Consider the following 15,917-nt stretch of genomic DNA (forward strand, 5'->3'; position numbering starts at 1 on the left):
AAGAATGCTTTTAATTTATGAAAGCTCAGAAATCAATTTTTACTGAGTCTGAATGTCTGCTGCACTTATGAAACTGTTATGGTCAAAGACTGTGCTCATAACTAAATTATCATCATCAGTCATATAGAATCCACTGCTGGATAAAGGCCCCCTTTAGGATTTTTCAAGCATTATGATTTATGGGCTCAGGCTATATGCATCAGTGTTACTCGAGCATGTTGTTACATTTTGTCTACCCACTTACAATTAGGTCATCATCTTGGTCTTTTCTTATATCTTGAAATAGAGCAAAGAACTTACTTCATTTATCTACCATAACTAATTGTTTCTGTATCCCTTGCCTTCATTTTAGCTGTTGCACTGAGAATTCAAGACCTTATTTGTAATGCTGACACAATTTAAAGACATTCATACAATAACTTTACATACAAATAGTGGAATTTACTTACAGTAATACTTACTTTCTTGGCCTACACTACATTAACAGTACAATATATTTTTAGAAATATTTATGTGTTTGAATGCAACAATCACCTCAGTAATACATAGATATGACAGATACTGTCAAAAATAATAATAATGCATTCATGTTGTCAGCACAAACAATATCTGATGACAGTAACAGCACATGTACTGATGAAGCTGACAAATTATCTTTGTATCACAGCAACAGTATAGGAAATGCATGGTTTTCTAAGCTCTCAAGCCATACATCAACAAAACGGCTGTCATTGCTGAACCTTATGTACACAGTCTTCCTACACAGTAATAATAGTACACTGCATTTGCAATGCAGATGATAAAAGTGCAATAATAGCTTAAAATGAGAACTGAACTCGTAGTATATACAAATTTCCACTGCAACAGAACAATCACTCAGTGCCCATGGTTCTTATGTATAGTGGCATGAGTCACAATAATTTATTGAATTGCAAGATCCGTATGGAATACGGGATGAAGATGAGATATCCATACTGGCACAGTGTGTCATTTTCTGGTGTATGATGTTATTTAGTCCATGATGTCATTTGCAGTGATGGTATTTGACATTGCTGGTACATGTCTGGCAGGATATTCGGCAACACCATTGAAAATCACAGTGACAAGGTACAGTCTGTATCCTGGCATCCTGTGACACTGCAAAACCACATGCTGCACAGAGGTCTCGGCAATGGTCTTTGACTTCTCCAGAGTCCAAAACTTCTTTTGGACATGATCTTCCCCTCACTCCATGCCATCCTGTAATGAAAACAGAGACATGCTTGCATGTAGTTCTGTAGCACACAAGATAAATATTCAGTCAATTAAAATACAAATACACTGTTTCATCTTTAAGCATATAGACAACTTGTAGATTCTGGTATTCACAATCATCTGCATCTTCAGTATTCTGACACACTTGATCCAAGACAGAAGAAATGCTTATTGGCACCAGTGATGTTCTGTTGTCACATACAGCTTTCAGAACAATGTAGAGATGAAATGATTTTCTTTTAACAGTACATAACAAATGGTGCTCATCTATTAAGAAACAGCTGTTATACAAATGTTACATTTAATCTGCCAGATTTGTTATATTATGTAGTTTATGTGACAGACGTGTTACCTGGTTCTGTAACTGCCTGGAAGTATGTGTTGTTGAGGTATTGAAGTTCCAAAAATGATTTTTTTGGCAGTCCCACAGAATTAATACTATTTTTCTCCTTTTTTTCAAAAGGGTAAAAATAGCGTATCTCAAGTGTTTAAATATTTGACTCTTTTGCCTGCAGTTTATATGCTGATAAATGGTCCAACTTTGCTCTGTTTTTCTTTTAATATAAATAACTACTTTTATAATAATATTGGACATTTGACAATACACTGAGTATTATAATCATCCTTATTGTCATACTGAGTACACCTATATTCTGTTGCTGGGCAATATTCAGTACACTGCTGGGTAATATTCAGTACACTGCTGCTCCTTGCTCTGCACTATAAAATACTTGAATTCTCCTTGGAATTCTGTCCAAAAGGTGGTTGAGATGTTCCATTATGCAATGGTGGATCTTCTGTGCAATTGTGCACTGCATACTTCATCTACTCCTGAGCATGTGCAGTCAATTTTCTGTCAGAAGATGCTGTAAGCCATTTCATTTATGAGTTGTTGATTCTTGCCTCCTGGAGGAACTGTGCACAAAGAGTGTGGTGAGCTCTACCATTATCATCTTGAAAGATAAACCAGTTACCACAATATTGACTATAGGTCTGGACAGTAGATTAGAGGGTCCTGTCCTGTTACTGCATGGCCCTCAAATTACTCTCATTAGTGAAGAGAGCCATCCAGTATCTGTTTACAATATTGGCCCAAAATATGAGTCACCAATCTCCCTGATGAAACCATGGGAAATCATGCCTGAGACATCCATGGACTCCTTCTGTACAGATTATCAGGCATCAGACAATTCATGTACTCATTGGTGAAGTAAGCATCATGCCACAATCCAGCATCCATTCCAGGTGAACTTGTGCTCACATTATTTGTGTACCATAGAGTGGGGGAGTTAGTATTGTGTTTGGAAGGGTCAACTAATGACAAAACTGATCTTAAGGAGACAGGTGTGTAATGTCTGAATTGATGCAACACTCCCAGTTCCCTCAGTTAATATTGTTTACTACAAGTAACCACTATGAGGGAAATTTTTGTCATTTTGTGTCTTATAAATGTGGAATGTTCAAGTGACATCAATGTGGCGGACACCAATTTGGCTTGCAACTTCCATACAGACTACCCTTCCTAGTTTTAAGTGACAATATTTTCATGGCCTAAGCATAAACTGATCCTGTGAGGCAGTTAGCAACACTGAACAATGCACAGAAATTGGAGTATCCTATTTGTGATCAGAGACATGGTGGTTTCTACTGAATAGCAATGAGAAAGCAGGTTTACTTTTGCCTCCATTACACAGGTACTACATAGTAAGGAAAATTTTCTGTGGTCAAAAGAAGACTGATGAACATGTTTCCAATACAAAAAATGTGCACTACGAAAGTCATTAGAGTGGTGCAAAACTGTTTTTTAACAGCTTATATCACAATGTGTACATGATTAATGGTAGAAACCTCATGCTGTAAGAGGAATATTCTTGAGCTCTCTGTAGTCCATGGCTGTTGTACAATGCACCATTAAAGCCATGGACTATGCTAATTATTAGTGATGACTATTTGCATATCAACCTGGATTACTCTTCCAATGTCAGATGAAACATTTTCCTTCTGCTCAGTTGTACATATCAGAAGATCAAAATCATGTTACAGTTGTTTGAGCAGCATGATGTTGATTTACAGTCAATTTTCTGCCCTATCCATTACCATAATTCACCATTTATCAATCTAGTCAAACTTGGTTTACATACCATTGAGCACCAACTGAGAATCACAAACCATCTCTTTGGGACAAAACGGAAGTAAGGGACCTGAACATTGTCATCTGTTGTCATACACCTGTGCTTATGTACCAGGTGACTGATTCTATACAAAATATGAACAAATATGCAATTAAATGTAGTTGTAACATTCCAGTTGTACAGTAATTTTCCCGCTTAATGTTAGACATTCTCAACAGTAGACATTACTATGAATTCATAGCAGCTATTAGAAGTTCCTGGCAGATTAAAACTGTGTGCTGAACCTAGAAATCCAAAAGGAGTGCTAGTCTGACAAGTTGTTTGGGGCAATGTGTGTGCAGTTTGCAAAGCAGAAAAGAAGTACTGATGGAAGTGGTGCTGTGAGAGCAGATTGTGAGCTGTGCCTCAATAGTTCATCTGCTAATTTACCTGCAAAAGACAAAGGTTCTGGGTTCAAATCCCAGTACAGTGCAGAGGTTTAATCTGACAGTAACTTTCAAATCAGCACATACTCCACTACTTCTGTAAAGTAACTGTTGATTCCCTGTTCAGAATATGGAGTACTGGCAGTGTACAGAGATAACTACAGCTAGAGCTTTGCAACCATTCTATCTGTAGACTGCAATATTTTGGTTGGTTGGTCAATTTTGGGGAAGGGGACCAAACAGCAAGGTCTACAGTCCCATCTATTAGGGAAGGATGGGGAAGGAAATTGACCATGCCCTTTCTAAGGAACCATCCCAGCACTTGCCTGAAGTGATTTACAGAAATAGTGTAAAAACTAAATCAGGATGGCTGGATGAAGGTTTGAACTGTCATCCTCACAAAATTGAGGCCAGTGTGCTGACCACTGTGACACCTCGCTTGGTGCAATATTTTGACAACTATGATTTGTTTCTATATTTAAAGTCTTATATTTGCACAAAGTTCTATCTAGTATCTAATTGCCAAAACTTTTTCATATTATATTTCCATGTAAACTGTAAGTACATTGTGCCTGGTGGAGCTGGATTCCTCAAGGCCATTCTAAGGCACATCATTAGCATTTAGGTGCTGCTTACTAGTGCTAATTGATGGCCTGATTTATAAATGTAGAAATGTACCTGATGTTCTGTTTGGAAGACAGTAATTTGGTGACTGTTCAATGTAAATGAGCTGTTCTGGTGACACATCAGGATGGTCCATGGTGGCAGAATTTCCCAATGCAATGCTTCCCAGCTGCTCATCATAATTAATCCTGCAAAAACAAAAGAAAACATTTGAAAAAAAAACATATACTGACAAAGACTGTTGCCCATCTTGCCACATGACTCGAACAGAGTAGAAAATTACTTTCTAAACCAATTAAAAACTTGTGAGTGAACAGTATACCTTCTTTATAATTATGTTTTGAACCCAGTTGTACATATTTGTAGATAATTACTAACCAAGAATGTCCAAAATGTGCATACATATTGAATCTTTTGGTTATGTAATGTAATTAACATTTTTATTTAATAATTTCTAGAAATAGATCCAAACAGGAACATTATGAATAGAGACACTAACTTTAGAAGGACACGTTTTTAAAATGTAAGGCATGGACATGAGAATGTGAAACAGTTTTGAAAAACAGGTTATGATTTGGACATGTTGCCACTAAGTGATGTCTTTTATCTTGGCTACTGACTGCCAGTATATAAAATATAGTGAAAGAACTGACTTGTAATCATTAGAAATATATTTGTGCTTCATATATAACTGCGTAATGTAGATAATTGTGTTATCTGACTTTTAGGTACAGATTAGTAATGTGATGTTACAGAAGAGAACCAGTAAGAAATTAAGTAAAAACTGATGTGACAGCATGGCTTCTTCTTGTAAAGATAAATGGTTCTTGTAAGACTAATAGCCCTATCTATGATTTAATGTAATGCATGTAATTACTGTCTGGGTAGCAATACTTGGATGTACAGTCATTCTATTTGTCATTGAGCAAAACTGAGAAGCTTCAGTGCCAGGATTTTAGCCACATAACATTTTCTAATTTTTGATTAATGCTCGTAATTTTGTAGCTTGAGATATAGAGAGAGCAATATTGCATTAAACTATACCATAATATTATCAAACTCATGAAAGTATTAACATTGTATCATTATAAAATGGCTGTGAAATAGCTTACATTAGGTAAATTTTAAACTTTAAAAATGTCAGATGAAGAAAATAGTAATATTAATCCTCTTGCGATGAGTTAACAAACTTAACCTAACAGTGTTTTGCATATATTATGTTACCACTTAATTTTTCTGTGATCTGTAACACTGTTTCAGCACATTCAGATTTACTAAAACCAAACCACAGATTTTTAGTGTCTCTGAAACAAACAGTTATCACCATCTTAAAATGGCTGTGACATATTCAAGTAGATGAGTACATTTGCTGTGTGATTCAACTAACACAAAATTTTAAAAAAAACTGCAGTAAATAATAAGAGATAATGCTTGGTAATATATTTAATACTTCAGGCATTAACAATTTATAGCCTTCCTTTCATATCTCAAGTGTCAGAATGACAGTCTGAGTGGCACATAAATCAGCCTCTTGGCTGACAAGGCAGCAATACAGAAGAGCAGCTGGATTATCGGATTAACTGATATCACTTTCCACATTGTAAATTATCGTCAGATCATGTCCATGAAGAGTCTGTCTAATATACTGCCACAGTTCGAATATTTACGTTTCTGTCTTATGAGGTACCCCGATGCTTTACTATAAGAACACAAATTACAATAAAAATAGCAAAAGTTATTAATGGACAATTATGGTAAGAATGAAATACATTCTGAATGAACACTTATGCCAAGATAAATGTTGTATTAAATGTTTTCAGATACTGGTTTTAGGTTTTGTGCATCAGTGAGGCGCCATCTGCAGAAAACTATTTTCAGGAACTATCATCTTATGGTCCTTGTATTGTGATAGCTCCACCAAAATTCATGAAGCCACGAAAGACTGAAGATGTTACAAAGAGCACATAGCCAAATATATTTCATGTAATAAGGGACAAATATAAATGAATTAATACATGAAGTAGTAAGTAACTGATATTAATTGACAGCCTTATTTATTCGTAAATAGATCATTTAATCATCTCATTTGGTCCTTGTATATGTTTTGTGCATGAGAGCTGCACGCACTGTACACCACAAACTTCATGGCAAACTTCATAATTCATAACAACTAGAAAAGTGTCTGTGGTGATATTCCACAACAGAAGTCGAAACTAGCTTGGCGAATATGATATATGATGTTCTGTGGTTGCCTGTAATTGGGAAATATTCTCGTGAATGACTGAAGTCACTTGTATAAGTAAATTCAATACCAGACTCCATCACAAAATGCAGTATTCTTCAGATAAATTTATTCAGTCATTTCAAGTTCCACTGGGGTGCATAAAACCCTTAAGGGGAATCAGGTGAGACTCTTTAATGACATCACATTAAATCTGACTCTAACTGGAATTTTGTGTTGTGGTCCGATATCTAGGTTACCACGATATACCATTATCTTTCAAATTGTTATGCTGTGCACATACCTTCTTGTAAATGGCATGTTCTCAGGATAGCTTCCATGACCAACAAGAAAATGTGGTAGTTTTCAGGGACCATACATAAGGTAGGAATACATTCATAACCTTTTGAACTCAAGGCTTCTTTCTACCTAGCAGAGTGTATTATCATATTTTTGCCCCAGTGACAGGGCTGTTGCATTGTTGTTTGGGCTCCAGACTCCAAAAAGTTGGGTAGCTATTCTGATCCATGACCACATGACCAATGATCAAAACTCATAGAAGTTGTTTGAAGTTCTGCCCAAGGCACATAGTTTACAGAGCTGGCAAACAGCAAGTGCTCAGTAGTATCAAGATTAGTAGATTCAGGAAGAGTGAGGAGTCACAAGAACCCTCATGCCTGTTAAGCTTTTATCAAACTGACAAAATTTGGGAAAAATGTGGTTGAGCATTGTCATCGATGTGTAGGTTTCCTAAAATGTGTTGTAGCAATTAAACAACTCTAAATCATCTGAAAATAGTCTCATGTAGTGTTCACCAATGAGAGACAATTATAGACAAAACAAGACACTCATTTCAGTTGGTGGAAACACACCTGAATGTGAAAATCTCCACCACTTGCTTCAACGATGCCTTACTGGGAAATAGGATGCATCTCCTCTTGAAGTTTTTGACATATTCATAACTTGCCATCCATCTGTACCTATCTGTGTACTAAATCATAAGTTTAGGCTATCTTTTTTCAGCTCTTCAAATGTGTAATGGTGATATTCCTGCAACCATGATAATCTCTGTGTTCTGTGACAGGCAGTGAGCACAGGTACATGTGTATATGAGTGCCTTCCTTGCCCCAAAGAAAGGGGTTACTTCTGGGTGATATGACCTCTCATCTGTTGATGTTTCCCAGCACCAAACTCACGAGTGATTTGCTTCATTATGGACTGACTATACAGCATTACAACCAGTGGTACTAGTGGGACTGCTGATGGCAATAAAAGCTATATTGAAACCAACCGCCAATGAATAGGGTTTACAAGAATTTTAGAGTGTAGTAGACACCCAGTTTTGCATACATTTAACAGAGAGAGAACAGTCTGGGACAGAATAACTAGCTAAAGCACATCAGGTGATCAGGTGGTAGTGATGAGTAAAGGAATATAATATGAACACTAGTGCTACATAGAACTTAGTCAGCAGAGCGAAGAGGACATGATTCAAGAAAATATGCATGGTTTCATGAGCTCATGAATTACTAAAATTATCAAATTAATGAAATCCATTTAATGTAATTAAGATTCCATGAGATCCCATGTAGTACTATTCGACCTTGGGCAAGTGGAAATTCATTAGATTAGATTAGAGTTACTTTCATTCCAATTGATTCATAGTGAGGTGATCCTCCAGGAAGAAGAACATGTCAGAAAAACAATAATACATGATAAGCTAATGTACCTTCCACAGATTCCAAGTGGAATGATTGTCTTTTTTTTTTATGAATGCTATATGAAAGTATCATTTTACAACACTCATTTAGGAAGATTGCATTAACGCAGTGAATTTAAAATTAAAAAAAAATTTTTTTTTTCGTGTGTATAAGGTAATAAACATATAATAGTACTACTACAATACTTATTTACAATGAACACACAAAATCAGTTGGTTCTACTGAGAAATTCATCAGTGGAATAGAAGGAGTTGGCCACCGATAAATTCTTTATGCTTCTCTTAAACTAAATTTCATTGGTTGATAAGCTTTTTATGGCTACTGAACTGTTGGTTTGAAAAAGTGATATATTTTTAATGACAAATTTCATTAACAAATAAATATATTGGGAAGCAGAAGTTAGTATCCCTTGTCCCCTAAACAGGCCTCTGCAGGATGTTCTTGAGTTCACACCACTTATAACTCTTATTGCATGTTTTTGTGTCCGGAAAACTTCAGCTTGGCTTGATGAATCACACCAAAAAATAATCCCATATGACATTATGTAATGAAAGGTTTTTCATTTTTATATCCCCTATGTCTGACAGTATTTGCATTGCAAATAGTGATTCATTTAGATGCTTCAGCAGTTCTCTGGTGCGCTCCTCCCAGTTGAATTTATTATCAAGCTGTAATACTCAAGAACTTAATACTGTCCACTTCTTCTATCTGATAGTCATCATATGTTAGGCATATACTTGTGGGACACTGCTTACAAGTTCTGAACTGCATGTAGTGTGTTTTTTCAAAGTTTAGTGACAAAGAATTGGCTAGGGACCAGTGATTAATATTCACAAATATTTTACTAGCCAATCTTTCTAAGATTGCTATTTATTTTCTATTTATTGCTATGTTTGTGTCATTGGCAAACAAAACAAATTTGGCATCTGGTCATGTTACGGATGAAAGGCCATTGATATACACAAGAAAAAGTAAGGGCCGTAAGATGGAACTTTGTGGGACTGACCCTACATGTAATTAGTTCCCAGTTGGATGATGCCTGATAACTTAATACATGTCTCTTTCCTAATAACACCCTTTTTTTCCTGCCAGAGATATAAGATTTGAACCATTTTGCAGCATTTCCTGTTACACCATAATATTCTAGTTTACTTAAAAGGATATTGTGATTTACACAGTCAAATGCCTTTGACAGATCACAAAATATATAACAATTGTCTGCAATTTTTTGTCTAATGATTTAAGTATATTTTCACTATAGATATCAGTATCCTTTAGAAATCTGAACTGCAACTTTGACAGTATGTTATTTGTGACAGGATGGGTATAAAGTTGATTGTACATTACCTTTTCTAAAAGTTTTGAAAATGCTGGCAAAAGTGAAATTGGACAGAAATTTGATACCATTTCTTTATCTCCCTTCTTAATCAGTGGCTTAACTTCAGCATATTTCAACCATTCAGAGAATATTCCCATGATAAACAACTGGTTACACAGATAGCTTAATATGTTTAAATAACTTTGTTTATATTTCATCATACTCACTAGATGTTTTTGATTTTAAAGATTTTATGATAGCCATTACTTCTGCTAGGGTAGTGAGGGTCAAATTCATATTATGGAAGTTACTGGAAATGTCTGGTCTGAGATATACCATGGCAGCATCTACAGAACCTGACAACCCCATCTTTTCAGTTATAAAATGTTTGTTAAAAAGTTCTGCAACACACATCTGTCACCAATGTATCATCTACTCGTAATGCTATTTGCTCCTCTTCATGTCTGGTTCTACTCATCTCCTCCTTCAGTATATCCCATATTGTCTTTAGTTTGTTATCTGATATGACTATCTTTACCTTGTAATTTATTTGCTTTCATGTCCATATTAAGTCTTTAATATTTTGCACCATTTCTTGTAATGTGCTGTAGTATCAACATCAGAACTTTTTCGGTTTGACAGATACAGTTTTCTTTTTGTTTTACGAGATATCTCTATTCCTTGAGTAATCCATGTCTTCTTTGTAGACTCTGCTCCAACCCTAGTTAGTTTTGGGGGAAAACAGCCTTCAAATAACGTAAGCACTTTATTAGCAAAAGTATTATATTTATCATTCATGCCATGAGCACAGTAAACATCACTCAATCGAATGTCTCTGAGGAGTGTCCTAAAATAATCAATTTTTGGCTTATTGATTACCCTCTTGAGTTCACATTTAACAGCTTGTATATCCTGTTCAGTATTAACATTTAACAGAAGGAACTGCATGTCATGGTTTGAGAGGCCATTGACTATTGGTTTTGTAATATAATTTTGTTCGTTGGACTTTTCTATAAACATATTATCAATGGCTGTATGTGAGCAATTGGCTTTACAGTGAAAATTAAGTTGAATGATAGTGTTACTAACTCAAATAAGCTCTTATTGGGAGAGTCTTAAAGGAGATCTACATTGAAGTCACCAGCAACCACTATTTCCTTGTATTTGGTTTTTTAATTGGACCAATACAGCTTCAAGGTGGTTTATGAACAGATTAAAGTTACACTTAATATTATGAAGGATTTTTTATAAAATTCTACTTCTGTTGCACTTGCTTCCATATACAGTTCTAGGTAAAACTTATGAATGTCTATGTTCTTAAATTTATGACAGTTCCTGATGAATGTGGCAACTCCTCCTTTCTCCATTTCTACTCTACAAAAGTGAGATGCTAACTTAAATCCTGTGACACTTAAAAGTCTATACCAGTAGTCAAATGATGTTCAAAGAGGCAGATTATGTCACCTGTGTTTGAGTACTCTAATTCAGCTACACAGATAATTGATTCATTAATTTTATTTCTCAGTCCTTGAATATTTTGATGCAATAGATAGTTGACATTTCACACTGACTGAGTTAAAATTGGGTAGAGGTGAAATTTCTGCCGATTGTTGAAAATTCTTAACAAACAGCTGTTTATGCTGATCTAATAAGCTAGAATTATGTTTTTTGGTTTCTTTCTCAACTTGAAGGTTTGTCTCAATCCTAACTTCTCTTAAAGCTTGGTTTTGCCTTTATATCATCGCAGTTTTGCAGTTGTTTATTGGAACACCTGAGATCATTTACGGCCATACCGAGTTTGCATGGTGGAGGTTGAGATAGACCATTCATTGCTCTTCCTTGATGTCCACTGTAAAACCAATGGCTGACTGAGACACAGTGTGTGAAACCATACATATGCACTGCTATTTGCTCACTGTCTGCCATCTTCATCAACTACAGAGTCGTGAAGTCCCATGGGCATCAAGCAAAAAGCACTTTCAATGCCAGAAATTTTCTGCAAAGGGTGCCAACTTTTTCATCTCTGAATAACAATTGCAGCTTAAATCCTCAACCTGGATGTATTCCAACGTCTGTCTTCCTCTACATTTTTACACTCTACATCTTCCTCAAGTACCATGGAAGTTAATCCCTGATTTCTTAACAGATATACAGAGTGCCCGAAAAGACTTTCCCTGATTACATAAATTGATAACTCAGGCTGGAAGTAAGATACAAATATGAAACTTGTGTCGAATTTTTTACAACTATCAAAGTTTTTTTTCTGTTTTAGGCTCGCAGTACGTAAGTAGTGGATGAGGTGCAGTGCCCAAGAAGCCATGTTAACCAATCAGGAGAAGGTACAGAGTGTCCTGTGGTACCATGAGACATGATCACCAACCACAGTGCAGGGCTTCATGTGAATTACAGATGCCAAAAAGCTCTTTTCATGACATTTTAGACAAACATTTATTGTTTCGTGCATACAATGACAGTACACGTCGATATGACTTTGCGGTTGAAATGCTATTATGTATTGGGGGCGATGATGGTTATCTCAGATGAATTGCCTTTTCCGACGAAGCAACCATTTTTGTCAGTGGAGTAGTGAATCACCATAATGTGCACATTTGGGGTTCACAACCCCCTGGTGAGATCATGAAGTGCACCAGAGGCATTCCGAGGATGAATGTTTGGTGTGTGCTATTGCACGATTAAATTATCGGGCCACTCTTCTTTGCTGAGGCTACAATCACATCTACAGTGTATCTGGACATGTTGCAACTGTTTGCTGTTCCTCAGCTGCTTCAGTATCACTCCGATGTCTTGTTTCAGCAAGACGGTGCACCGCCTCATTGGGGTTTGGACGTCCGTGCCTATCTCGATATGACCTTTCCTGGGCGATGGATCGGTCGTGATGGGCCAACGGCTTGACCTCCATGCTCTCCTGACATAACCCTATTAGATACTTTTTATTGGGTTATGTCAAGGACAAGGTCTACCGAACACGTGTACCAGATCTTGAAACCCTGTGGCAAAGGATAACCACAGTCGTTGAATTGATCCCTCCAGTGATGTTGACTAATGTATGGATGGAAATTGAATATCGCCTGGATGCACTACGTGTTACCAAGGGTGCTCATGTGGATATTTACTGATGCGTGAAGAAAACTTTGATAGTTTGTAAACAATTACACACCAGCTTCATATTTGTATCTTACTTCTAGCCTGAGTTATAACTTTATGTAATCAGGGAAAGACTTTTTGGACACTCTGTATATCATCATCATTTCTATACATTGCTTTCGTCACTGACTCTGCTCATTCCTTACCCTTTCAGTCCACCTGATTTTCAACATATGTCTGTAGCACCACATCTCAATTGCTTAATTTCTCTTCTGTTCTGGTTTCCCATAGTCATGTTTCACTGCCATTCAATGCTGCACTCCAAATGCACATTCTCAGAAGTTTCTTCCTCAAATTAAGGGCTAGTTTGATACTAGCAGATATCTCTTTGTGAGGAATACCCTATTTGCCAGTGCTACTCTCCTTTTTATGTCCCCCTTGCTCCATCCATCATCTGTTATTTCGCTGCCTAGGTACCAGAATTCCTTAACTTTATTGCCTTTGTGATCACCAATTCTGATATTAAGTTTCTCACTGTTCTCATTTCTCCTACTTCTCATTACTTTCACCTTTCTTTGATTTACTCACAGTCTATCTACATCTACATGATTACTCTGCAATTCACATTTAAGTGCTTGGCAGAGGGTTCATTGAACCACAATCATACTATATCTCTACCATCTCACTCCCGAACAGCGCGCCAGAAAAACAAACACCTAAACCTTTCTGTTCTATCTCTCATTTCTCTTATTTTATTTTGATGATCATTCCTACCTATGTAAGTTGGGCTCAACAAAATATTTTCGCCTTCGGAAGAGAAAGTTGGTGACTGAAATTTCGTAAATAGATCTCACCGTGACAAAAAAGTCTTTGCTTTAATGACTTCCATCCCAACTAGTGTATCATATCTCCCACACTCTCTCCTCTATTACATGATAATACAAAATGAGCTGCCCTTTTTTGCACCCTTTTGATATTCTCCGCCAATCCCACCTGGTAAGGATCCCACACCACGCAGCAATATTCAAACAGAGGATGAACGAGTGTAGTGTAAACTGTCTCTTTAGTGGACTTGTTGCATCTTCTAAGTATCCTGCCAATGAAATGCAACCTTTGGCTCGCCTTCCCCACAATATTATCTATGTGGTCGCACCAACTGAAGTTGTTCATAATTTTAACACCCAGGTACTTAGTTGAATTGACAGCCTTGAGAATTGTACTATTTATTGAATAATCGAATTCCAACGGATTTCTTTTGGAACTCATGTGGATCACCTCACACTTTTCATTATTTAGTGTCAACTGCCACCTGCCACACCATACAGCAATCTTTTCGAAATCACTTTGCAACTGACACTGGTCTTCGGATGACCTTACTAGACGGTAAATTACAGCATCATCTGCAAACAACCTAAGAGAACTGCTCAGATTGTCACCCAGGTCATTTATCTAGATGAGGAACAGCAGAGGTCCCAGGACGCTTCCCTGTGGAACACATGATATCACTTCAGTTTTACTCGACGATTTGCCGTCTATTACTATGAACTGTGACCTTCCTGACAGGAAATCACGAATCCAGTCGCACAGCTGAGGTGATACCCCTTAGGCCTGCAGCTTGATTAGAAGTCACTTGTGAGGAATGGTGTTAAAAGCTTTCCGGAAATTTAGAAATACGGAATCAACTTGAGATCCCCTGTCGGTAATGGCAATTACTTTGTGCGAATAAAGAGCTAGCTGTGTTGCACAAGCACGATGTTTGCTGAAACCATGCTGGTTATGTATCAATAGATCATTCCCTTCAAGGTGATTCATAATGCTTGAATACAGTATATGCTCCAAAACCCTACTGCAAACCGACGTCAATGACATAGGTTTGTAGTTCGATGGATTACTCCTACTACGCTTCTTAAACACTGGTGCGACCTGTACAATTTTCCAATCTGTAGGTACAGATCTATCTATCTATTCTGAGAGAAAATAAGTGTTACAAAATAAGTGTTGTGTTTAATATGTGATAGTTTGGTATATATCACTTGCTCAATTGTTGTGTGTTTCATGTTTATTTGCTCTCTTATAATCCTGAAAATATTTATAGTGAACTTTGTTCATTGAAGCCTCTCTTTTATTGACGAATAATCATGGGTAAATGTAAAGTGACTAGAAATCCTCTGAAGGCTTTTAAGAAAAGGGGACATCTTGGAAAGCTAAAGGTAGGTGTTATTACCGTAATAATATAGAAGATAACCAAGTGCTGAACCTAACATTGCTGGTACACCTGCTCATTGCAATGAAAGTGAAAAAGAAAGTACTTCGCATAGGAAACTTGGTTCCATTAGTAAAAAGTATGAATGTTTTATGGGCAAACAAGATGTGAGCGAGATATTTGATATGTCTGCTCTCAATGGAATTTTTGCAAACTGTGTAAGATGTATTCAGTGTAGTGAAGTCAGTCTGGAACTCTATATAAAAAATCACTTAGATCTGCCAGTGAAATGGAACTGAATTCTGGTAAGTGTTCTTACATGACCATCTTTTGGAACAGGGTTGCAGTAACTCCAAATGAAGAAAATAGTAGCAAAATCTATGAACACCAACACCACATAAGATTCATTTATGCTTTGTATACAATTGGTAAGGATGGTACTGCAGGTGCAGATTATAAACTTTAATAGATTTATGGGGTCTAAAATAGAAGATATCTGTATATAATCTATGACAAAATTTGTAGAAGAGGGAGGAATAGAAAAAAGTGGCAACATAGACTTGACTTCAACATTTGCTGGTACCTGGCATAAAGGAGACACACATCTCTCCATGGTGTAGTATCTGCCACCAGTATATGTATAGGGAAAGATTTATGTGTAGGAGTAATGTCTAAATGTTGTAGGTGTCCACAAAAAAATAAAGGTACACATGAAAATAATCGCACAGCTAACTACAGTGGCATTAGTGGAGGAATGTAGATGGCAGGTATTGCTAGTATATTTCAGTGTTCTGTTGCATATGATAAAGTGTGATATGAGAATTACCTTGGTGCCAGTGATTCAAAAGTTTCAAACATATTAAATAACTGAAGCCCTATGGTGTTGGTTGTAATGCAGTAATTTGAGTGTATTG

General features: G+C 36.6%; 1 protein-coding gene across 1 annotated transcript in view; it reads right to left on the reverse strand.

Annotated features, from left to right (window-relative positions):
* Nucleotides 1-473: 473 nt before the first annotated feature.
* Nucleotides 474-15,917, reverse strand: part of LOC126335958 (protein Wnt-8b-like) — a 119,246-nt gene continuing 103,802 nt past the window's right edge. The window contains exons 6-7 of the mRNA XM_049999435.1: nucleotides 4,490-4,623; nucleotides 474-1,239 (exon numbers count right to left, since the gene is read on the reverse strand). Coding sequence (XP_049855392.1) covers nucleotides 1,025-1,239; nucleotides 4,490-4,623 — 349 coding nt within the window. The 3' untranslated portion in view covers nucleotides 474-1,024. The remainder of the gene's footprint in view (nucleotides 1,240-4,489; nucleotides 4,624-15,917) is intronic.

The sequence above is a fragment of the Schistocerca gregaria genome, chromosome 2 (genome assembly GCF_023897955.1).
Source record: "Schistocerca gregaria isolate iqSchGreg1 chromosome 2, iqSchGreg1.2, whole genome shotgun sequence".
Classification (NCBI taxonomy): Eukaryota; Metazoa; Arthropoda; class Insecta; order Orthoptera; family Acrididae; genus Schistocerca; species Schistocerca gregaria.